Consider the following 25,859-nt stretch of genomic DNA (forward strand, 5'->3'; position numbering starts at 1 on the left):
CTGATTTTTAATAAATATTTTCTTTCCAAGGAAAAACTGAGGAGCTTTGAGCAGATATATATTTGGGGGTGAGAGGATAAATTTTTTCCTACAAAATAGAGAAAAGTACTTAAGTATACCACTAAACTCTTGGAAAAGATAAAAAATAAAACTAAAATGTATTTGTTTTGCTTTCCTAAGTGTCTGCTCACTTTCTTCATGGCAAAAATTCTGTCTTGTGAAATGTTACTGGAATTACTATTCCACTTTACTGTTTAAAAATACCTCCCTACCCTTTACCCGAATAGGTCCCATTTCCTAGACCTTTCAACTACCTGCAGGGCTGCAAACATCATCATTTCTTCTTCTGTGCATTCAATTTCTTCCAGGAGAATGGCCCATTTGGCCTGCTCGTAAAGCTGATTGATTCTGATTGCATCATACTGCAGCAAGAGAAATCGTTATTTTGTAATATATAACCTTTACCATTGAAAAATTTCAAACTCTGAATACTCAATTGACAAGAAAAATTTAATACTTTTTTTTCCCCTGGGATTTTAATTTACAAGCAAGAATTTTTATTTACAATCAAGTATTATTAGAAGGATACCTATAGGGTCAGTCATGCATATATATGCCCACATCTAATTTTCTGTTAAAAATGACATTAAAGGCCAGGCACAGTGGCTCACGCCTGTAATCCCAGCACTTTGGGAGGCCGAGGCGGGAGGATCACGAGGTCAGGAGATCAAGACCATCCTGGCTAACACGGTGAAACCCCGTCTCTACTAAAACTACAAAAAAAAAAAATTAGGCCGGGCGCGGTGGCTCAAGCCTGTAATCCCAGCACTTTGGGAGGCCGAGACGGGCGGATCACAAGGTCCGGCGATCGAGACCATCCTGGCTAACTTGGTGAAACCCCGTCTCTACTAAAAAAAATACAAAAAACTAGCCGGGCGAGGTGGTGGGCGCCTGTAGTCCCAGCTACTCGGGAGGCTGAGGCAGGAGAATGGCATAAACCCGGGAGGCGGAGCTTGCAGTGAGCTGAAATCCGGCCACTGCACTCCAGCCTGGGCGACAGAGCAAGACTCCGTCTCAAAAAAAAAAAAAAAAAAAAAAAAAAAAAAAAAAAAAAAAAATTAACTGGGTGTGGTGGCGGGTGCCTATAGTCCCAGCTACTTGGGAGACTGAGGCAGGAGAATGGCGTGAACCTGGGAGGGGGAGCTAGCAGTGAGCCAAGATTGCACCACAGCACTCTAGCCTGGGTGACAGAGCAAGACTCCGTCTCAAAAAAAAAAAAAAAAAAAAAAAAAAAAAAAAAAAAAAAAAAAAAAAAGACATTAAAATATGACAGAGAATAATTTTTTTTTTTTTTTTTTTTTTGAGACAGAGTCTCGCTCTGTCGCCCAGGCTGGAGTACAGTGGCCAGATCTCAGCTCACTGCAAGCTCCGCCTCCTGGGTTTACGCCATTCTCCTGACTCAGCCTCCTGAGTAGGTGGGACTATAGGCGCCCGCTACCTCGCCCGGCTACTTTTTTGTATTTTTTAGTAGAGACGGGGTTTCACCGTGTTAGCCAGGATGGTCTTGATCTCCTGACCTCGTGATCCGCCCGTCTTGGCCTCCCAAAGTGCTGGGATTACAGGCTTGAGCCACCGCGCCCGGCCGACAGAGAATAATTGATTTTACTGTATTAAAAATAGATCCTGTATGTTATTTTTCAGGGGAATAACCACTAGACATTGTAGCCTTTAACATAAGAAATCTAATTTGATGACATTAAAGTAAGGCAGAACTACCAATTATTTTTCAGTGTCGTTACTGCAACTTGCCATACTAAAATGTAATCAGAAAGCAAATTATTTTGGGGAACATTTTGTTCACTGTAGAGAAGCATACCCAGATAAAGTGGCAAGTCCGTGGAAACGGCAGTTATTTTAAGTATGCAAAATACAGGGCAAATATACCTGTGGAAAATGTTTACTTACATGTTATTCAACTATCCATTTAATTATATAAATAAAAGTCAATAGTAATGCCTTAAGAATACTATAGATTGAGTATTCCTTATCCAGAATGCTTGAGACCTTCTGTTTTGAATTCAGAATTTGTATAGATGTTGGAATATTCCATTATACCAGTTGAGTGTGCCTAACACAGAAATCCAAAATGAGCATATCCTTTCAGCATCATGTCAGCCCTCACAAGTTTTAGCTTGTGGAGCACTCTACATTTTCAAATTAGGAATGCTCAACATGTATTTTAGAATGTTGACAAAATACATCTCCATTCCCCTCACAAATGTTAACTATTCCCAAAGTAGCTTTGGCTTTACTAAAAGTAGATAAGATGTGGCCTGAAAATGAATTAAAATTATTTTCTATAATTTTATTATAGAGATTTTACTGTTGTATAAAGAATTACTTAAGCATATAACAAAGATGATAAACATAACATTAAAATCTAGACTATAGTCTAAACATGAAAAGGATGAGAGGGTAGCCAAGAGAGGTTTTTTCCCCCAGGCTGAAACAGAAGTAGAAGATTCAAACCTCTGTGCCAAGTGTTTTCTACAGGGGAAAAAAGTTCCAGATATTTATAGCAAAGTTAAATCTTACCAGAAAAGTGAAGTACTATGGTAGCAGAGATAACACCAATCATAGCAAAGACAAATAACAGTGTTTGCCTGTTACAGAGGAAAAATATGTAGACCTAAGAAAAATTTGGCTGGGCGTGGTGGCTCAGGCCAGTAGTCCCAGCACTTTCGGAGGCTGAGGCAGGAGGATGACTTCAGCCCAGGAGTTTTGAGACCGGCTTGGATGAAAAAGTGAGACTCTGTCTATACAGAAAATAAAGTTAGCCAGGTATGGCTGGGTGAGCTTGCAGTCCCAGTTACTTGGGAGGCTAACGTGGGAGAATGGCTTGAGTCCAGGACTTTGAGGTTGCAGTGAGCCATGATCATGCCACTGCATCCAGCCTGGGGGACAGAATGAGACCCTGTCTCAAGAAAAAACCTTTTTTTTGAAGCAACATCTTTTGGCACGTAATTAGTAATCTAAAAGTAATTGAAAAGGTAATCTTTCTGAAACTTTTCTTTTACTTAAATATAGTTGAAGAGAGGTCTTAAATTTTAAAAATGAACTTTGCCAATTCTTTTTTTGTTTGTTTGTTTGAGATGGAGTCTTGCCCTGTTGCCCAGGAGGGAGTGCAGTGGCACAATCTTGGCTCACTGCAAGCTCCACCTTCCAGGTTCAAGCGATTCTCCTGCCTCAGCCTCCCGAGTAGCTGGTATTACCAGCGCGTGCCACCATGTCTGGCTAATTTTTGTATTTTTAGTAGAGACGGGGTTTCACCATGTTGGCCAGGCTGGTCTTGAATTCCTGACCTCGTGATTCGCCCACCTTGGGCTCTCAAAGTGCTGAGATTACAGGCGTGAGCCACCACACCCGGCCTAAACTTTGTTAATTCTATAGTACCAAACGAGTACCTTTAAAATACAAATCATGCCACATTAAGAGCTTAGAGATTAAAAAAAAAAAAAAAACAACAAAAAACAAAACCAAATCAACCAAAAGTTTCATTATCTTAATAACAACAATAAAAAAGGTTTAGTTACGCTGCCAACCTACTAAAATGGACGTATTTAAAATACAAATACTTTTGCCTAAAGGTTTGGGTTTTTAATAATTATTCAAGATTTCCTATATACAAATAATTCCTTATTCCACCAACTTCCAAAAACAAACATCCATATGAACAAAACAAATAAATGGGGGGAAAAAAGATCCCTTTAAACCCTCGGTACCTTTGGATTCAAATCAAAAAAGCTGTAATACTTGAATCGGAGCAGTAAGGCCTCATTTTCCTTCACATCTTGTTCCATGAGAGATCTTGAGGAATCAAGCCATCTGGACAAATTAAGAATAGTGGAAGAAAACAACATAGAATTAAGACAACATTTCTACCTCTAGTTGGATAAAGAAATTCAATTTTATCTGTATCTTAAAACTTACCCTTGGTTGATTTTTGCTTTATCAAGAAGAGCTTGAGGTTTGAACATTTTTGCCAAGATTTCCGGTGACGTGATTGGTTGACTGACAGCAAGTATACCAGGATTGCCTTCTGACAAAGCACTGTCACCAAACCAAGCAGAAGTTGGTGACAAAGGGCTTCCATCATGAGCATCGTAAGTGGGGGTCATTGTTTTACTATACAGTCCTGGGCTTGAATATATACTTCCTAATAAGTAACATGAAAAACAGGTAGTAAGTATGCAGTACAGAATCTTATTTTTCAATAATAACACATACTATGACAAAAAGCACATTGTGAAACAAAAGTTTTATTCTGAAAGGAAAGCTTAGTATATTATTTTACCTGTTACGAGAATATGTGTAATTAATTCTCCTTTTATAACATTAAAATACGTAATAACAAAGCCTTAAGAATATAATTAAGTTGGCAGAAATTCTGGGGAAAAAAAATCAGTTCAAGAGAATTAGAAAATAAGGATATAGCTGAAGCAGACAGACCAACATTTTTTGTCTTTAAATTGTGGCAAGGCTCACCTTTCAGAGGGCCAATGTAAAGAACATCAGTGCCTATAGGAAAGGAAAGAAAGGAATTCAGAAGGTAAAGGAAAGGCAACAACAGAGGACAGAAACAAAAGATTGAAAAGAAAATGAGAAAAAGAAAAAACAGATTTTCCCTAACTGTGAATCATAAACTGAAGTACACATTTCAAGTGGATTTAAGAGAACCTTAGAAGCTACAACCTAAGTAAACCAGGTTTTTTTTGTTCAACTTAAAAGAATGAAATTGTGCTCTAGTCAAGTACATAGTGACAAACATGTCTACAACTTTTACCACCATTTGAAATCCATATAATTTTAAGGTAACACAATAGAACTGAATTCATTCATATAGATTAAAAATAATTTCATGGTAATGTCTTCTCAGTGAATAAACAGGTTTCAACAGATTTACGAATAAAGTATTTTTTTTAAGTTCTAGGGTACAACAAATAAAGTATTAACGCAAAAGAGTAGATAAAAGTTTGCCCTAGAAAGAGTCTAACAGAGATATATTTAATAGTCAAATCCCAAAAGGAAGGGATATTGCCTTATTTATCTTCTGATTTCTTAGTATTAGGGCTAGGCATATAGTAGAGGCTACATAAATAACTATTTGTTACATTAGTCAACTGATGGTACGTGCTTATTTAAACTACAAAAATTAAGGAGATGAATTTAAGGCATTTAAAAATGTTCAGAATGACATTAAGTACAAGCAGCTCCCCCAAGTCCTAGCTCTGTTAAATTATATTTTGTCCGACTATGTAGTCATAATTTTTCAAAAGAAAATGTGTAATAGGTATAACACTGTTCAACAATGTAAAGAAAATGGCTGTTCCATTCCCTAAATGTAGGGTTAAGCTTAGGAATCCATCTCCTTTACTACTATTTTTTTTGAGACGGAGTCTCGCTCTGTTGCCCAGGCTGTAGTGCAGTGGCGCAATCTTGGCTTACTGCAAGCTCCACCTCCCGGGTTCACACCATTCTCCTGCCTCAGCCTCCCGAGTAGCTGGGACTACAGGCGCCCGCCACCACGCCCGGCTAATTTTTTGTATTTTTAGTAGAGATGGGGTTTCACCGTGGTCTGATCTCCTGACCTTGTGATCCGTCTGCCTTGGCCTCCCAAAGTGCTGGGAATACAGGCGTGAGCCACTGCGCCTGGCCCTTTCTTACTATTTTAACTCTTCTCCCCATGCAATGATAGAAACACTACCTGTGAAAAAGTGGTGCTAATGCTAGAGATTTTTGTAGCTGTCATGACCTAGTCTAGGAAGCAAAGGCAAAGTTAAAAAAAAAAAAAAAAAGTGTTTACTGAAAATATGTAATCTCTTGCTAGACACAGGATATTTGATTTGATGTCCCTGACACGTGTTCTTCCAATGTTAGTACTAAAAACACTTGTAAAATCTAGGCCGGGTGTGGTGGCTCACGCCTGTAATCTCAGCACTTTGGGAGGCCGAGGCAGGTGAATCACTTGAGGTCAGGAGTTCGAGACCAGCCTGGCCAACATGGTGAAAACAGGAAAATAAGCCAGGAGTGGTGGTGCATGCTATTCGGGAGGCAAAGGCTGCAGTGACCCAAGTTTGAGCCAATGTACTCCAGCCTAGGCAACCAAGAAAGACTCTATCTCAAAAAACAACAACAAAAAACCCTCTAAAATCCGAACACTGTTAATCCTAAAACACAAAGCAAAGCTGTGAACTTTTTATCAGCATTTAAAGAACACCGGGATCGTTAGTCTTGGGGCTTTAAAAGCTAGATCCTTAAACCAGACAGGTATTTTTCAAAATTAAAATTGTGTGACACCTTTTGAAAGGATTAATTGGACACCCCACACTTATAAATGGGTTCAACACATTACTCCAACTCAGTTGGGCAAAGGGTATTTCTGCTACAGAGAGTGTGCATGTAGATAAAGTGTGAAAAAACATTAACTTCCAGGCAAAGTCTTGTTTATTTCAAAGATCTATTAAATAAATCTGTTACAAAGAATGTCAGAATACTGAAAATGTGCACCTAGTGTGCTTATAATTCCTATCCAAAACTGAGTCAAGTTAGAATGGACAATTTGCTTTATAAAGTTTCTAACATAGAAAACATATTCCCCCTAAATCACTGATACAGTTTGGATCTGTTTCCCTGCCCAAATCGCATGTCTAATTGTAATCTCCAACGGTGGAGGAGGGGCCTGGTGGGAGGTGACTGGCTCACAGGGGTGGAGTTCTCATAATGGTTTTGCACCATCCCCCCTTGGTACTGTATAGTGAGTGACTTCTCACGAGATCTGGTTGTTTAAAAGTACGTGGCACCTCCCCCCTCCCACCCCTACCTCCTGCTCCAGCCACGTGAAGTGCTGGCTCCTCCTCTGCCTTCCATTGTAATTGTAAGTTTCCTGAGGCCTCCCCAGGAGCTGATGCCACCATGCTTCCTGGACAGCCTGCAGAACTGTGAGCCAATTAAACCTCTCTTCTTCTAAGTTACCAAGTCTCAGGTATTTCCTTATAGCAATTCGAGAAGGAACAAATGCAATCACACATTTAATAGAATCAGCCACCCACCCAAATCTCCCTTTCAACTTCCTACAGTTTGTATCTTCTTCAATTCATACTTAATCACTTCATTGTTCTTATTTGTTCTGTAGGCACTATGTGATAATAACTCACTTAGTGTTCACAACAACTCTATTATTCTCACTTCAGAGGAGGAAACTGAGGCAAAGCAAGGCTAAATAACTTGTTCAAGGTCAAGAGCAAGTAAGCTGCAGCCAAGCTATCAATCAGCCGGTCTGGGCAGGCGCGGTGGCTCAAGCCTGTAATCCCAGCACTTTGGGAGGCCGAGATGGGCGGATTGCCTGATGTCAGGAGTTCGAGACCAGCCTGGCCAACATGGTGAAACCCTGCCTCTACTAAAAAAAAAAAATTAGCCAGGCATGGTGGCGGCATATCTGTAATACCAGCTACTTGGGAGGCTGAGGCAGGAGAATCGCTTGAACCCGGGAGGCGGAGGTTGCAATGAGAGATTGCACCATTGCACCCCAGCCTGGGTGACAAGAGTGCAACTCCGTCTCAAAACAAACAAACCCAGCCAGTCTGCCCGTAGCGTTACACACTGCCTCCATGTACTGTAACGTATGTAAGCCATTCCCAATTTGGTGTGCACATATTTTTTAAAATTCTGTTACTATTAAGGTGGCTCATGCCTGTAATCCCAGCACTTTGGAAGGTTGAGGCGGGTGGATCACCTGAGGTCAGGAATTCAAGACCAGCCTGGCCAACATGGTGAAACTGTCTCTACTAAAAATATAAAAAATAGCCGGGCACGGTGGCTCAAGCCTGTAAACCCAGCACTTTGGGAGGCCGAGATGGGCGGATCACGAGGTCAGGAGATCGAGACCATCCTGGCTAACATGGTGAAACCCCGTCTCTACTAAAAAATACAAAAAGTAGCCGGGCGAGGTGGCGGGCGCCTATAGTCCCAGATACTCGGGAGGCTGAGGCAGGAGAATGGCATAAACCCGGGAGGTGGAGTTTGCAGTGAGCTGAGATCCAGCCACTGCACTCCAGCCTGGGCGACACAGCGAGACTCTGTCTCAAAAAAAAAAAAAAAATAATAACCTGGGTGTGGTGGTGCATACCTATAGTCGCAGCTACTTGGGAGGCTGAGGCAGGAGAATAGCTTGAACCCAGGAGACGGAGGTTGCAGTGAGCTGAGATCACGCCACTGCACTCCAGCTTGGGTTACAGGGCAAGACTTTGTCTCAAAAAAAAAAAAAAAAAAAAACAAAAATTCTGTTACTAATGTCATTATTGCAAACCAATGCTTCAATAAACATTTGTGTAGTTATTTCCCAATTCTAGCAGCACTGCTGGGTCATAGGGTATGGGTATTTTAAATTCCTCAGTCGCAGTTCAGAGACAATCCCAACTAAGTTGTTTTCCTGAATGCCTGGTTTAAAATACATCTGAGGCAGAAAACTAGAAAAGACTCAGATAAAGTAACAGATTTAGCAACAAAATATGAGCTTACTAAACAACATGGAAAGATAAAAACTATAAGGAGGAGAAATAAAGAGTTCAAAAAGCATTACAATCTGAGTCCACCTACTGTAGATATTTAAAACCCGATATAATCAAACTCCTAAATATTGCTATATTTTAACACAGTAAAATTTACCTAACTGATTATAAATTACATATTTTTAAAAAGAGTACTAAAGCAATAAATTTTACAAAATTTTCACCAAAATATCTATCTTATACCATATTTTATTAAAAGGATTTTTATGGTATTATTATTTTTTATTTTTATTTATTTATTTATTTTTTTGAGACGGAGTCTCGCTCTGCCACCTGGGCTGGAGTGCAGTGGCCGGATCACGGCTCACTGCAAGCTCTGCCTCCCAGGTTCACTCCATTCTCCTGCCTCAGCATCCTGAGTAGCTGAGACTACAGGCGCCCGCCACTTCGCCCGGCTAGTTTTTTTTTTTTTTTTTTTTTTTTTTAGTAGAGACGGGGTTTCACCGGGTTAACCAGGATGATCTCGATCTCCTGACCTCGTGATCCGCCTGTCTTGGCCTCCCAAAGTGCTGGGATTACAGGCTTGAGCCACCGTGCCCGCCTTTACGGTATTATTTTTATATTTTGAGAAAATTTTCCCAAGCAAGAGTAAACCTAGAACTATAAAGTAAATGGCTAACAGATATAAGACCACATAAAAATGTAAAACAATTTTTTTTTTTTAAAAAAAGGCCACAAACAAAATGCCAGTATATAAAAGGGAAGTAACACATTAAAATTTTAATATCGGTAAAAACAAAAATATAAATAAAACAAAAAATCTATCATTTGAAAATAGAATAGAAATGGCTAATAAACATATAAATTACTAAACTATCCTAGTATTTATCAGGGAAACGCAAAATAACTGAGATACTACTTATTGTCAAACTGGCAAAAATACACATTTACAACATTTCCATATTGAGCAGAATGTAGGAAACGAGGCATTTTCATATACTGCTGATGGAAGTACAAACCACAGAAACTTTCTGGAGAGACAGAGAGAGACAGAGTATGTGTGTGATATAGTATATAGATATATATGTATCCACACATACATGTATTTTTTTTTTTTTAGAGACAGGGTCTCACTCTGTTGCCCAGGCTGAAATGCAGTGGTGTGAGCACCCAGGTTGAACTCCTGGGCTCAGGAGATCCTCCTGTCTCAGCCTCCCAAGTAGCTAGGACTACAGGTGCACATCACAACGCCCAGCTCTGGGATACATGTGATAGAAAAATTAGATACCACCTAGGTAGAAAAACAGATAGATAGTTTTTATATAGGTAAAACTCTGAAGTCATTTATAAGAACTAGGGAGTCTTCTCTGCTTTGACACAAATCACCAAAACATTGAGCACCAAAAATCAAATTGCAGAGCATTAAATACATATTAGGATCTCATTTACGTTATTAAAATAAGACTAGATATGCAAATCTTACACCCGCATGTGTGTATAAACACACAGAAAGGGTATTGTTGAGTTGGACTCCAAACTTACAATCTCGTTATATGTAGTAATCAAGAAATGGCTCCCTCTTGAGAAGGAGTAGCCAGGGAATAAGTTTAAAAGGAACTCACCTTAAGTTTAATAAATTTTTTATATTACTTGAGTTTATGATAAAGAGACTGTATTAATGTACAAACTTTGTAATTAAAAAATATGAGGTCCAGCCAGGCACGGTGGCTCACGCCTGTAATCCCAGCACTTTGGGAGGCCGAGGCGGGCGGATCACAAGATCAGGAGATCAAGACCATCTTGGCTAACAAAGTAAAACCCCGTCTCTACTAAAATCACAAAAATTAGCAGGGTGTGGTGGCAGGCGCCTGTAGTCCCAGCCACTCGGGAGGCTGAGGCAGGAGAATGGCATGAACCCAGGAAGTGGAGTTTGCAGTGAGCCAAGATTGCACCACTGCACTGCAGCCTGGGCAACAGAGCAAGACTCCGTCTCAAAAAAAAAAAAAAAAAAAATGAGGTCCATCAGCACGTATCACCGAGTGAGAAAACACAATGTGTATATAACACAGTCCCACTTTTGTTAGGAAAAAAAATATGTAATTATGTAATATTTGAATATTTACTATAAGCATGTGATACTTTTGTACTTAAAAGAATAGTTTTTAAAAAAATGTTTTGAGGCTAGGTGCAGTGGCTCACACCTGTAATCCCAGAATTTTTTTTTTTTTTTTTTTTTTTTGAGATGGAGTCTCGCTCTGTCGCCCAGGCTGGAGTGCAATGGTGCGATCTTGACTCACGGCAAGCTCTGCCTCCCGGGTTCAAGTGATTCTCCTGTCTCATCCTCCTGAGTAGCTATCCCAGCACTTTTGAGAAACCGAGGCAGGAGGATTGCTTGAGACCAGCCTGGGAAACATGGCAAAACCCCATCTCTACAAAAAATACAAAAATTAGCTGGCCATGCTGGCGTGCACCTGTAGTTCCAGCTACTTGGCAGGCGGAGGAGGATCACTTGAGCCCAGAAGTCTGAGACCAGCCTGGGCAACATAGCAAGGCTCTGTCCCTTAAAAAGAAAGAAAGAAAGAAAAAATTTAGCAAACATTCCTATTATAATTCATAAAATAAACATTATGGCCAGGCACAGTAGCTCACGCCCATAATCTAGCACTTTGGGAAGCTGAGGTGAAAGGATCACTCGAGGCCAGGAGGTGATGACCAGCCTGGGCAACACAGGGTCTCTTAAAAAAAAAAAAAAAAAAAAAGAATTGGAGAGATGGTGTTACTTAATGGTTAGAGGCATGAGCATTGGAGTCTGGATGTGAATTCTAGCTGCATTCCTTATTAGCTTTGTGACCCTGGGAAAATTACTTAACCCTTGTAGAATTATTTCCTCGTAAGTAAAATGAAGACATCACCAAAACTGCTGGTATTTTGTGGCGATCAAGTGAAAGATTATGTATTCAATAATACTTACAACTTATTTACTTTTTTTTTTTTTTTTTTTTTTTTTTTTTTTGAGATGGAGTTTTGCTCTTGCTGCCCAGGCTGGAGTGACATGGCACCATCTGGCTCACTGCAACCTCCACCTTCTGGGTTCAAGAGAGCCTCCCGAGTAACTGGGATTACAGGCATGCGCCACCATGTCCAGCTAATTTTTTGTATTTTTAGTAGAGACGGGGTTTCTCCATGTTGGTCACGCCCGTCTCGAACTAATGACTTCAGGTGATCTGCCCGCCTCGGCCTCCCAAAGTGCTGGGATTATAGGCATGGCCACCGCATCCAGCCCCTATAACTTATTTACTATTTTGAAATTGTTGACCATGGAGGAGGAAAAACCTGACATTATATATGTTTATTTCTATGTGGCTAAATTTTCTCCTAGAATATAAATTCATATATTTATTCTGTTTATATCAACAGTATACACTACTCTCCAACCATTAAAAATCAGAGACAGCCAAGAGGAAAAACAACAAACCATAAGGCTTATTTGTGATTTTGGTTTGCAACCCACTTTCCTACCAAACAAAAGTATTTTTAAAATACGGATTAGTATTCAGCTGTGACTTCTAAAAGAAAAAGTATTAGTGGGTTGCTCAATCTAAATTACTATGTCTTAATCAAGGCAGCCCAGCTTAAGAATTCATTGAAAAGACTGATGCTAACTCAATCATGATTATTCATTAGCTTAGGTTATATACTAATCAGCTTTCCTACATTTTGTCATTATCACCAAGCTGAAGGGAACAGAAGCAAAAATTAGTTAAGTTCTGGAACTATTAGAAAATTATCCAGTGCTTCCAATTCTACCAGTAGCTTCTTGTCGTTTTGTTTTGTAAGATCTAAGCTGATAATTTTATTTTTCATAGTCACAGAGTTTGCTTCTAGCCACTTCTGTATGATGTAAAAATTTTAAGATTTCCTGCTTCCTGGACCAGCATACTCTCAAGAATTTCTATGCATACTGGTGTTCACCCATGGTTTCTGGGCAACAAAACCTCCTCAGCTTTCCAAATTCTAACTCTCTAAGACTTATAGAAACATTCAGCATTATTGCTTCTATTGATATGGGATGATTCAGATTGCCACTACTCATGTAGAGTACAGTATAAGGATTTGTTAGATAATTTAAATTTTAACTTTTTTTTTTCTTTAAGGTAAACAAGGCTACAAAAATTAAATAAAAGCTAGACTGTGGCATTCGTGGCCACTGACATATTTGCTAAAATTATGGGTCTGAAGCCGGGCGCGGTGGCTCACGCCTGTAATCCCAGCACTTTGGGAGGCCGAGGTGGGCGGATCACAAGGTCAGTAGATCGAGACCACGGTGAAACCCCATCTCTACTAAAAATACAAAAAATTAGCCGGGCGCGGTGGCGGGCGCCTGTAGTCTCAGCTACTCAGGAGGCTGAGGCAGGAGAATGGCGTAAACCTGGAGGCGGAGCTTGCAGTGAGCTGAGATCCGGCCACTGCACTCCAGCCTGGGCGACAGAGCCAGACTCCGTCCCCCCAAAAAAAAAAAAAAAAATATGGGTCTGTATGTACCCGTGAGGGATAGAAGGGGGAAGGAGACGGGTGTGTGCATAGTGCAATGGTGTAAGCTCTAGCTTGGAAGCGGGATGAGCCTGGGCTTACAGCTCAACTCTACCAGTTACCAGGGATCAGCTCCCAGACAAGTGATTTAGCCACTCTGGGTTTCTCTTCTCAGGCTACCAATTTTTCAGAATTACTCAATTAATAAATATATTTAACTGTGTGGATTAAATATATTACATGTAGTGTTTTGGACAAGAAGTTGCTCAATAAATGTGGTTGTCAGTAATAGCAATGTTTTAAAAAAATATTGTTTTTTTTTTTTTTCTGAAAAGGATCTCTTACAAATAAAGAGGCCACAAATGTCCCTTAGGACATTCAAAGCTGTCCAAAGGTCAGGCATCTGAAAGGAAAGAACTGAGGAATGGTACACAGAGCAGAAATAAAAGCAGATGCAGTCTGGGTGAAAAGGGAACTGGGTGAAAAAGAACAAGGGAGCCCAAGATTGGGGAGGGTAAGAATTGGTAAGGATGTTCTTCTTGGGCACAAGCTAGCCAAAAATTGGGCAGCACAGGAACAGCCCAATGATGCAGTGACAAAGGTTAGTACAGTCATGAGTCTACTAACAACAGGGATAAGTTCTGCGAAATGCGTCGTTAAGGGATTTCACTGTTGTATGAACATCATAGAGTGTACTCATACAGGCCCAGATGGTATAGCCTACTACACACCCAGGCTATATGGATGGTACAGTCTATTATTGCTCACAGGCTACAAACCTGTACAGCATGTTACTATACTGAATGCTGCAGGCAACTGTAACACAATGGTAAGTATCTGTATCTGTGTATCTAAACATCTCTAAACATAGAAGAGTTACAGTGAAAATACAGGGCCAGGTGCGGTGGCTCACGCCTGTAATCCCGACACTTTGGGAGGCCAAGGCAGGTAGATCACTTGAGGCCAGGAGTTCGAGACCAGTCTGGCCAACATGGTGAAACTCCACTTCTACTAAAAATACAAAAGTTAGCCAAGTGTGGTGGTGTGCACCTATAGTCTCAGCTACTTAGGAGGCAGAGGCAGAAGAATTGCCTATATTTCCGCTACAGAGAGCCAAGATAGTTCCACTGCACTCCAGCCTGGGTGACAGAGTAAGACTGTGTCTCAAAAACAAAAAACAAAAAAACAAAAAACACCGGGCGCAGTGGCTCACACCTGTAATCCCAGCACTTTGGGAGGCTGAGGTGGGTGGATTGATCACGAGGTCAGGAGTTCGAGACCAGCCTGACCAACATGGTGAAACCCCATCTCTACTAAAAACACAAAAAATTAGTCGGGTGTGGTGGTGCACGCCTGTAATCCTACCTACTCAGGAGGCTGAGGCAGGAGAATCGCTTGAACCCGGGAGGCGGAGGTTGCAGTGAGCCAAGATCACCGCCACTGCACTCCGGCCTGGGCAACAGAGCGAGACTCCGTCTAAAAAAAAAAAAGACAGTATTATAATCTTATGGGACTACCATCGTACATGTGATCCGTTATTGACCAAAACATCACTATGCAGCACATGACTATATATATTTCTTACTATGTCACAATATCACATGGACATAATCTTTTATTCTCTCTCTTTTTTTTTTGATACAGATTCTTGCTCTGTAGCCCAGGCTGGAGTGCAGTGGCGCAATCTCGGCTCACTGCAACCTCTGCCTCCCGGGATCAAGTGATTCTCCTGCCTCAGCCTCCAGAGTAGCTGTGATTATAGGTATCCGCCACCATGCCTGGCTAATTTTGTATATTTAGTAGAGATGGGGTTTCACCATGTTGGCCAGGCTGGTCTTGAACTCCTGAACTCAGGTGATCCACCCACCTCAGCCTTCCAAAAGTGCTGGGATTACAGGCATGAGCCACCGTGACCGGCCCCTTTTATTCTCTTTTACCTCTTCCTCAACCCACAGGCTTCCACCAGTATCAGCAATCCTTCCCCACATTCCCTCCTGTACAAATTACTGACTGGAAGTAAATTTGATACTCTTTCTACAATAATGATTTGATAATTTTGTAAAATATTCAGAAACCAATGGTTCTACAATGCCCTAGCCTGAATTCCATCGCCTGCTGTTAAATATGTTCCAATGTTATCCTGAAGGAGCTCGGAGGTCTCTCCCCCATAAACTGGCTCAACTCATTTATTCACATCTTGTGTTTCTGCAAGGATGTTCTTTGTTAGGATCATTCTTTCTGCTTGGACTGCCTTTTCCCATCAAAAACCTGACCACTGGAACTTAAAAGCTGAATTCACAAACTTTGTTTGGAACTGTTTTCTGAATTTCAAAAACATTATCTTCTATAAAAGTCATTTAACATTTATACATTATAGAATCTACTGCAAAGAGCTGTAGTGAAAATTAGATAGGTTTCCATGGGTAAAGTGGGCACTGCATAGTAAGTGCTCTGTAAGTGTTGCTTTCATTACTAGTATCATCATCATCATCTCAGAATTTAAAAAACCAGAATGAACTAAATTAGTAAGATTAATTTAGATATTTGCTAAAGGGACCCATCCTAAGTAATGGATTTATCAATTGTGGCTGATGGAAACACAGGAAACTGCAATGTTCAGTCCAGGTATATGCCCACAATTAAAGAAAAATATAACCTAATTAATTAGCCACCTAGTTTCCCAACAGATATTACCTGCATGCCTGCTGAATGCCATATGCTGAGTTAGATTCTGGTGACAAAAAGGTGAGACAGCCCCTTCATGCAGTGAGCTCACATTAGCAGGGAAGAACACAGTATAACAATACCAAACCCAGAAAAGTCTGCTGACTTATGACAGAAGGATTCCTAATTCAGATTGGAAAAGTGATGAAAGGGAATCTAAGAAAGCTCCTCAAAGGAGCAAAACCTTTAAGGAAAAAAGGTAGAAAGGCCAGGAAACCAGAATATGCAAAGCAGAGAGGTTGTTGTTGTGTGTGTGTGGTTTTTCTTCATCTTTTTGCGAGATGGAGTTGCCACCCAGGTTGGCTCACTTTAACCTCTGCCTCCTGGGTTCAAGCAATTCTCCTGCCTCAGCCTCCTAAGTAGCTGAGATTACAGGTGTCCACCACCACGCCTGGCTAATTTCTGTATTTTTAGTCGAGATGGGGCTTCACCACATTGGCCAGGCTGGTCTCAAATACCTGACTTCAGGTGATCTGCCTGCCCTGGCCTCCCAAAGTGCTGGGATTACAGGTATGAGCCACAGGGCCCGGCCTGCTGTTTTTTTTTTTTTTTTTCTGAGATGGGAGTTTTGCTCTTCCTGCTCAGGCTGGAGTGCGGTGGCATGATCTCAGCTCACTGCATCCCGCACCTCTCGGGTTTAGGTGATTCTCCTGCATCAGCCTCGCGAGTAGATGGGACTACAGGTGCATGCTACCACATCCGGCTAATTTTTTTTGGTATTTTTAGCAGAGACGGGTTTCACTGTGTTAGCCAGGATGGTCTCGCTCTCTGATCTCGTGCTCCGTCTGCCTCGGCTTCCCAAAGTGCTGGGATTACAGGCGTGAACCACCACGCCCGACTTTCAGTAAGGATTTAAGGAATAATGCATTAATTAAATAGTGGTGGTTTTCATGATCTAAATACTAAAACGTTTCCAATTTCTGCCTGAGTCCAATTCTGATACTATTCCTTTCTGACTCTCTGAACAAGAGAAGTGGGCTTGCTCTTTATTGATTCAACTATTAACACCAGACATGACGATTTGCACGAGAGAAACTGACACTGGATAGCGATTTCAGGACAGAGAAAAATGCTGAAGGAGAGTTTTTGTTTTTTTTGAGACGGAGTCTCGCTCTGTTGCCCAGGCTGGAGTGCAGTGGCATGATCTTGACTCACTGCAACTCTGACTCCCAGGTTCAAGCGGTTCTTCTGCCTCAGCCTCCCAAGTAGCTGGGACTACAGGCACGTGCCACCATGCCTGGCTAATTGAAGTTTTTGTTTTTTTAATTTGACCACTCTTCCTGACCTACATGATCCATTTACCTACCACCAGAAAGACAAAGGAACACAGTCCACAGTTCTTACTTTGAGCCCATTGCTTGGTAAAAGTCTTACCTGACCCAGGAGTGATAAGAGGCCCCTCTAATTCAAGTGCCTCATCTTCAGACTGGTCATCTAGCTTCTTCTTTTTTTTCTTTGTTGGATCTCTGGGTTTCTTTAAGAGAGAAAGTTCTTCCGGGTGTCTGATATCTGTTAAAAAAAAATAGATTGTTTTACTAGAACAAAGGAAAATTTAAACACTTTACACTTAGCAAATCTGTTTCAAGATAAGAATTTGTAACTTCCTTCTGTATGTCTGAGTTGTGTCAGACACTGATGTCATGCAAAACACTGATTATGACACGTAAACTACCCAAACATTCTTAATTTCTAACTATATAATAAATGTAATGACCTCAAAGTGGAGATAACAATCTACTAGGGTACAGAAAGAAAATATTAGAAGCCCTTATTTATATACTTATTTTTTATCTAAAACTGGAAGAAAAATTGAGATTTATATGTCCTTCACTTGTAACGTACACATGATAAATGAAGTAAATGTCATGATACTTTTAAATCATTACCAAATCCTAATTTTTTTTTTGAGATGAGTTTCACTCTTATTGCACAGGCTGGAGTGCAATGGAGTGATCTCGGCTCACGGCAACCTCCGCCTCCTGGGTTCAAGCGATTCTCCTGCCTCAGCCTCCCGAGTAGCTGGGATTACAGGAATGTGCCACCATGCCTGGCTAATTTTGTATTTTTAGTAGAGATGGGGAATCTCCATGTTAATTGGGCTGGTCTCGAACTCCTGACCTCAGGTGATCCGCCTGCCTCAGCCTCTCAAGTGCTGGGATTATAGGCATCAGCCAACGTGCCCGGCCCCAAATCCCAAATTTTAATTGATTCAAATATTCTGCCCTGTATCAAATGGCTGCAAGTTTCTGATCTATTTTCATTTGAGGAGTCTGATAACAAGCAAAATGGTTAAATGAAAATAACAAAAGAAATTAAAAATGACCCAACACAACACACACACACATAATATTATATACTGCACACCATGTTCACAAATTGCAAGACTCAATTTTGTTAAGAAGTCAGTTCTCGGCCGGGTGCGGTGGCTCAAGCCTGTAATCCCAGCACTTTGGGAGGCCGAGACGGGCAGATCACAAGGTCAGGAGATCAAGACCATCTTGGCTAACACGGTGAAACCCCGTCTCTACTAAAAACTACAAAAAACTAGCCGGGCGAGGTGGTGGGCGCCTGTAGTCCCAGCTACTCGGGAGGCTGAGGCAGGAGAATGGCATGAGCCCGGGAAGCGGAGCTTGCAGTGAGCTGAGATCCGGCCACTGCACTCCAGCCTGGGCGACAGAGCGAGACTCCGTCTCCAAAAAAAAAAAAAAAAAAAAAAAAAAGAAGTCAGTTCTCCTCAAATTAAGCTACAGATTTAATGAGATGCCAGTCAAAATTCCAATTTGCTTTTCTGTAGAAATTGACAGATTGTAAAATTTATATGAAAATGAGAATAATCCTAGAATAGTCACATTCTTAAAAAGAACAAAATTGGATGACTTGCACTAACTGATTTTAAGACATCATAAAGCTGTGTCAATCAAGACACTGCACTTACTGGCTTTATGAAAAGACGTACAGATGAATGAAACAGAAGTGGGCCCCCAAAACAGGCCTACATATGGGTGACCAGAATTTTTTGACAAAGACACCAATCCAAGGCGAAGGAAAAACCTTTTCAACAAAGTGCTGAACAATGATTCATATATATATTTTTAAAGACCATTAACCCTTATAACAATATGTGAAAATTAATTCTAAATGACCACCTATCTAAACACAACAGCCAAAATAATGAAACTAGAAGCATAAGACGACAAAGATTTCTTAGATAGGACACACAAAAAAAAGGAACCACAAAAAAATTGCCCTTTATTTAAAAACAAAAAAACCCAACCTACCTACTTTAAAAGACACTGCTGAGAAAACAAAAAGACAAGCATATAATGGGACAACATATTTGCAGCACACGTATCTGACAAAAGACTTGTATTCTGAATATATAGAGAGCCCAAACAACTCAAGAAGACAAATCAACTAAGGATCTGGACAATTACTTCCTCAAAGAAATATGACCAAGCAGCATATGAAAAGATACTTGACATTATCAACCATCAGGGAAATACAAATTAAAACCACAGTGAGATAGTGGTATCCACACATCAGAGAGGCCAGCATTAAAAAGACATACTACCCAGTGTCAGTGAGGATGTGAAGAGGAACTCGAACTCTCGTAAGCAGCTGGTGGGACTATTAAATGAGACAATTTTTTGAAAACAGCTCAGCAATTCTGTATAAACATACATGTACCACACAACTCAAGACATTCTACCTCTAGTTATTTACCCAAGAAGATGAAAAGCACATTTGTAATAACTTTGATTCATAAAAGCCAAAACTGAATATAACCCAGATGGATAAACAAAAATGTGATATTTGCAAACCAATGGTATACTACTTAGACAATGGAACACAACTCATCAATCAGTAAAAAGAAACAAACTATTGACACATGCAATAAAATGAATGACTCTCAAATTTATTATATTAAGTGGAAGACAAATTAGAAAAGAGTATATGTGATTCCATTCATAAAATTCCAGAAAATGCCAACAAATCCGTAGTGACAGAAAGCAGATCAATTTGCTGGGAGCTGAAGTTTGACAGGTGACAGAAATATTCTGAACGTTGATTGTGGTGCTTTCAGAGGTATAAATATCTGTCACAACTCAAATTTTACACTTTAAACGGATACAGTTTATTGTATCTATTATACCACAATAAAGTTAATTAAAAAACAGTGTGAAACGATGAAGAACCCAAAAATTAACAGTAAAAAAGAAAAGCCACAGAAAGGAGAAGCAATAGGTCTACAGTCATGCGTCACTTAAGGATGGGGATGTGTTCTGATAAATGTGTCCTTAGGCAATTTCATTTTATTTTTTGTAGAGATGGGGTCTTGTCATGATGCCAAGGCTCCATGAGTTTGGTCTCCAAACTCCTTGGCCTCCCAAAGTAATGGGATCTATTATAGGTGTGAGCCACTGCACCTTTTTTTTTTTTTTTTTTTTTGGAGATCGAGTCTCGCCCTGTCACCCAGGCTGGAGTGCAGTGGTGCTATCTGGGCTCACCGCAAGCTCCGCCTCCTGGGTTCACACCATTCTCCTGCCTCAGCCTCCCCAGTAGCTGGGACTACAGGCACCCGCCACCACGCCCGGCTAATTTTTTGTATTTTTAGTAGAGGTGGGGTTTCACTATTATTAGTCAGGATGGTCTTGATCTCCTGACCTCGTGATCCACCCGCCTCAGCCTCCCAAAGTGCTGGAATTACAGGCGTGAGGCACCGTGCCCAGTCGCTGCATTTATTTTTAAAATTTATTTAAAAAATAAAGTAATTGCATTACGATATTACAAAAGCTACATCATCACAAGGAGACAGAAAATTTTTAACTCCATTATAATCTTAAGGAGCTATCATTGGATATGTGGTTCATCGTTGGCCAAAATGTTGCTATGCAGCCCATGACTGAGTATTACAATGTCTGCAGCACTACACTATATGCCAGAGTATGAAGAGAACAGACAACACAATTCATATCACTATAAAACTTGTAAAGCTGTAGACTGCTAATTACTGGATCAAAATTTTACATGTGGCAGTTTACAGCTTTAGGAGCCCATGATATCCACTAGATTCAACCCAGTATTATAAATTCAGAAAGCTTTTTGTTTGTAGGGGACCTGCAAGTAGGATCCTACCATGCTGCCACAGAGCTGATGAGGCACAATTTAAGGTGGAAGCACACAGCCAAACTACCTAGATTCAAATCCTAGTTCCACTATTTATTAGCTGTATGACTCTGGGCAAGCTACTCAGCCTGTCAATGTCTGAGTTTCCTCATCTCAAATGAGAATAGTGCCTCAGGAGGTAGTTGTATAAATTAAATGATACATAACAAATGCTTTGTAAGTATTTGTGTCTTAATGTTTTTCCTCTAATTATAAAACGGCTAACAAGAGAGGCCGGGCAAGGTGGCTCACGCCTGTAATCCCAGCACTTTGGGAGGCCAAAGTGGGAGAACTGCTTGAGCTCAGGAGTTCAAGACCAGCCTGGGCAACATAGGAAGACCTTTTCTCTACAAAAAAAAAAAAAAGTTTTTTTTTTTTAATTAACCAGGCATAGTGGTGCACACCTAGAGTCCCAGCTACTCAGGAGGCTGAGGTGGGAAGACTGCCTGAGCCTGGGAGTCCAGGCTGCAGTGAGCCGTGACTGGGCCACTGCTCTCCAGCCTTGATGACAGAGCAAGACAATCTCCAAAACAATAAAACACACACACACACCCCATGGTAGAAATTTGGAAGTTACCCCCCCCCCTCCAAAATATAAATAACTGAATCATTTAGAATGTGTTCTTTCAGTACCATAAGACAGGGCAAAAAATAAAATGTGCTTATAAAAGATGAAATATGACTAGTAAATGATCATTTTAACAACTGCATAATATTCTATGTAAATAAATCACAATTTAATCATTCTTCTAATATTGAGCCCATTGTAAACAATATTTAATAATTCTACAAACATCTATGTCCATCTTTGTCCATATTTTATTTCAGAATTCACTGGAGTAGAATTACTGGATTAAAGGTTATAATATAATTTTAAGGCAAAGATGGAACAAGATGGATATATATTCTTGTTTTATGTATTTGATTAGTAGTAACGTACATCTTTTCATGTGTTTTTAATAATTTATATATATTTTCTCATTTTTCTGTAAGATTTCTTCAAATCAAAGTTAATTTGCATGTAAAAATTAACATGGTAGCAATTACTGCAAACCACCTTGGACTTTCTTTTTTTTGTCCATGTTTAAATAACAAGCCCAAATAATTTATTTTAATAAGTATATGGGTTTTGGTCTGGTTTTCTGTTGGTTATTTCAATGTTACTATTAGAAACACTCGGTCAGGCATGACAGCTCACGCCTGTAAACCCAGCACTTTGGGAGGCCGAGACGGGTAGAGCACCTAAGGTCAGGAATTTGAAACCAGCCTGGTGAACACGGTGAAACCCCGTATCTACTAAAAATATAAAATTAGCTGGGTATGGTAGCGTATGCCTGTAATCCCAGCTACTAGGGAGGCTGAGGCAGGGGAATCACTTGAACCCAAGAGGTGGACGTTGCAGTGAGTTGAGATCATGCCATTGCACTCCAGCCTGGGCAACGAGAGTGAAACTCCGTCTAAAAGAAAGAAAGAAAGAAAGACAGACAGAAAGAAAGACAGACAGGAAGGAAGGAAGGAAGGAAGGAAGGAAGGAAGGAAGGAAGGAAGGAAGGAAGGAAGGAAGGAAGGAAGGAAGGAAGGAAGGAAGGAAGGAAGGAAAGAACGAAAAGAAAGAAAGGAAAGAAAGAAAGAAAGAAAGAAAGGAAAGAACACTCTGGGACATAACTAGGTTTTTATTTTGTTCTGTATTTTACAGGCTATTTTCTGATGGGTTTTCTGAAACCTGAAAATGGAATTAACAGAAGAACTATCCTGAATGAATATGTGACCACAGAGTAGGTGACTATAACTGCTCTTTAATTATTAATAAATTTGGGGTAAGTACATCTAGTAAAGAGCAGAAATCATGTTAACGAGTAAATACTTGCTCCTTAAATTCTGCCACTTTCTTGAAAGCATCTAGGCATATCTGATTTTTTTTAAAAAACATACTACAGCATTTTCCAGCTAAAGTTACACAATTAAAAATCAAATATTTTCTTCATTCTTGTATATTTAGGTTATAAAGTTAACCCACTTATCCTCAAATGTAATTCTTGGGGTTTCATGGATTAGCAATGATTGCTATAATTAGGTAGGTTCAGAAACTCAGAAGTGATTTCAAGTGTATCTTTTGAACCTAAGATTTATCTAATACAGCTGCATCATGATTTCCTAGAGTTATTTTTAAAGGAATAAGATTTAACACGTGAAGAGATCTAATGGTTTATGAATTCTACTTTTAATTCACAATGATTCCTCAGCTTTAAATGCCAATGGGGCCACACTGGGATAAGATAAAGGCATTAGAAAATTCCAAGCCTCTGAATAAGCAGTTGTCTACACTGCTTCAACGTTCAGTGGAGGGACGGTGGTGGTGGGGTAATCTATCTCTCCACCCATTCATTTCTCCAAAGTAAATGAAGTACTAGTATGTGATGAAATATCTAAAAAGTATTGAAGGATAAATAACAAATCCTTATATAACAAATCTCATGCCTGAGATAAGATATGCTTCTATCAAAGTCACCACAGGCACTATTGAGTGGGAGACAGTAAAGCAAGCATTACATTTCGAAAAGTTCTCCCAAATGTTTCCGGCATATCCCCGAGGTTTGAGAGTCACCGTACTCCATGATTCAAATGTATTTTTGTTCCTAGGTCATTTTCTGTCTGGCTCACAAACCAGGTAGTATTAAATGTATATTAATATGCATATTTACATTAGTAAAAGATTATTAAGTAGCTTTTTCATCAGTCTTAAGTAGATAAAGCAGTTCTTAACTAGATGGGCCCATGAGAATTGCTTGTAAAATCAATAATAATAATATCAAAAATACATGCCGGGGCCATATCCCCAGATTTTTGCATTAGCTCAGGGCTCCAGCAGCTTGTTTTACAGAAGTTCTGTAAGCAATTCTGATTCCAGCTTTTTTTCTTTTTTTTCTTTTTTTGAGACGGAGTCTTGCTCTGTCGCCCAGGCTTGAGTACAGTGGCGCGATCTCAGCCCACTGCAACCTCCGCCTCCCGGGTTCAAGCAGTTCCCCTGCCTCAGCCTCCTGAGTAGCTGGGATTGCGGGCGCCTGCCACCACACCCGGCTAAGTTTTTGTATTTTTAGTAGAGATGGGGTTTCACAGTATTAGCCAGGATGGTCTCAATCTCCTGACCTAATGATCAGCCGGCCTCGGCCTCCCAAAGTGCTGGGGTTACAGGTGTAAGCCACGGCACTCAGCCTCGAGCTTCTTGATAATTACTAGCTTAGGGAAGGGAGAGAATGAAGGGTAGGAAGAATGACTTCTTATTTTTCTAATGGTAGGTAGTTCCATATTGGAACTGGGTAGCCATTGGCTGCATATGAAGTGTGAATAAGTGATTTTCATTTCATTACAACAATAACGAAGTAAACCTAACTCTCCACATTAAGATACTGATTATTTCATTGACATGAGAATTTAGGACTCACTGATTTACTGTATGCCTTGTATCAAGAAGTAATGAATAGATTTAGAAATCTGTATAAGATTTCTAAATGCGTAAGAGTGGGGCTGGAGGAGAGAATAAATAATTTTAAAAAATTTATATCAAAATAAAACATACCCAGAGGACTGTGAGACATGAAAACTTTAAAATGGCCATACCAAAATACTATACTAATTTATGCTCAATTTTACATTTCAATCAGGATAAGCTAGCATTTATGAGGCACTATGCAAAGCAGTGCTCTAGAACCTCTATAACAGAATATACAGAAATGAATTGACCGGGGCTCACTGTCACCCAGGCTGGAATGAAGTAGTGTTAGTGTGATCACAGCTCACTGCAGCCTCGACTTCCTGGGCTCAGGCAATCCTCCGGCCTCAGTCTCCCAAAATACTGGGAATGCAGGCCTGAGCCACTACACCCAGCCACAGCAATGACATTTAATGTTCATTATAATTAGCATGTTATCAAACAGAAGACAAATCTAGTCTAATATGTACAGGCTATATAATTACTATACATACAAAAAAGCATGAGGGTGAGGAATTGAGAAACTGAGATAAAGAAGGGTTCTCAGGGAAGATAAAGCTTTCTGGTTAAAAAAGTATACTGAATATGTGCATTTATTTTCACTCCTTTTTAAAATCATGTAAACAATAAACATAAACCTATAAGGGCCCCCAAAATGGAAGAAAATATTGGATAATAAATCTCAGAAAAGTTTTGGGAGGCAGAAGTCAGATGGAACAGGAACTTTGTAAACTGGATAAATATAAAACCAAGGTATTTGTAGAAGGAGGTACCAATGGGAAACACCCTGATTCACTGTTCTAATCATCAAACTGAGGCACAGAAAACAGACAGACTACCTGAAAAAATTTAGTCTGCCCCAACATCCCTTTCCTGTTTCATTACTGAATTAAACTCAGGTAACCTACTCCACAGACACACACCCTTTAGGATCCTTTACAAGCAGAACCTGAATAGCCCTAGGGAAAAGATCTTTTAGATACTGATGTTTGAAAAAGCTTGCTCAATATGTCTAAATACCTTACAGAGGGATGATGAGCTAAAATTCATACAATATAGAGCTTCCTATTAGGCACTGATAATGCCCCAGGCGGGCGCGGTGGCTCACGCCTGTAATCCCAGCACTTTGGGAGGCTGAGGTGGGCAGATCATGAGGTCAGGAGATGGAGACAATACTGGCTAACATGGTGAAACCCCGTCTCTACTAAAAATACAAAAAAAAAAAAAAAAAAAATTTAGCTGGGTGTGGTGCCGGGCGCCTGTAGTCCCAGCTACTCGGGAGGCTGAGGCAGGAGAATGGCATGAACCCGGGAGGTAGAGCTTGCAGTGAGCCGAGATTGCGCCACTGCACTCCATCCTGGGTGACACAGCGAGACTCTGTC

General features: G+C 40.2%; 1 protein-coding gene across 1 annotated transcript in view; it reads right to left on the bottom strand.

The window, feature by feature from the left end:
* Positions 1-275: 275 nt before the first annotated feature.
* LOC115897460 (fermitin family homolog 2-like) overlaps positions 276-25,859 on the bottom strand; it is a 74,957-nt gene continuing 49,373 nt past the window's right edge. Inside the window, exons 4-8 of the mRNA XM_030930066.1 lie at positions 17,196-17,330; positions 4,546-4,578; positions 3,991-4,216; positions 3,783-3,885; positions 276-422 (exon numbers count right to left, since the gene is read on the bottom strand). Of these exons, the coding sequence (XP_030785926.1) occupies positions 276-422; positions 3,783-3,885; positions 3,991-4,216; positions 4,546-4,578; positions 17,196-17,330 (644 nt within the window). The remainder of the gene's footprint in view (positions 423-3,782; positions 3,886-3,990; positions 4,217-4,545; positions 4,579-17,195; positions 17,331-25,859) is intronic.

This window comes from Rhinopithecus roxellana, chromosome 5, assembly GCF_007565055.1.
Source record: "Rhinopithecus roxellana isolate Shanxi Qingling chromosome 5, ASM756505v1, whole genome shotgun sequence".
In the NCBI taxonomy this organism is placed as follows: Eukaryota; Metazoa; Chordata; class Mammalia; order Primates; family Cercopithecidae; genus Rhinopithecus; species Rhinopithecus roxellana.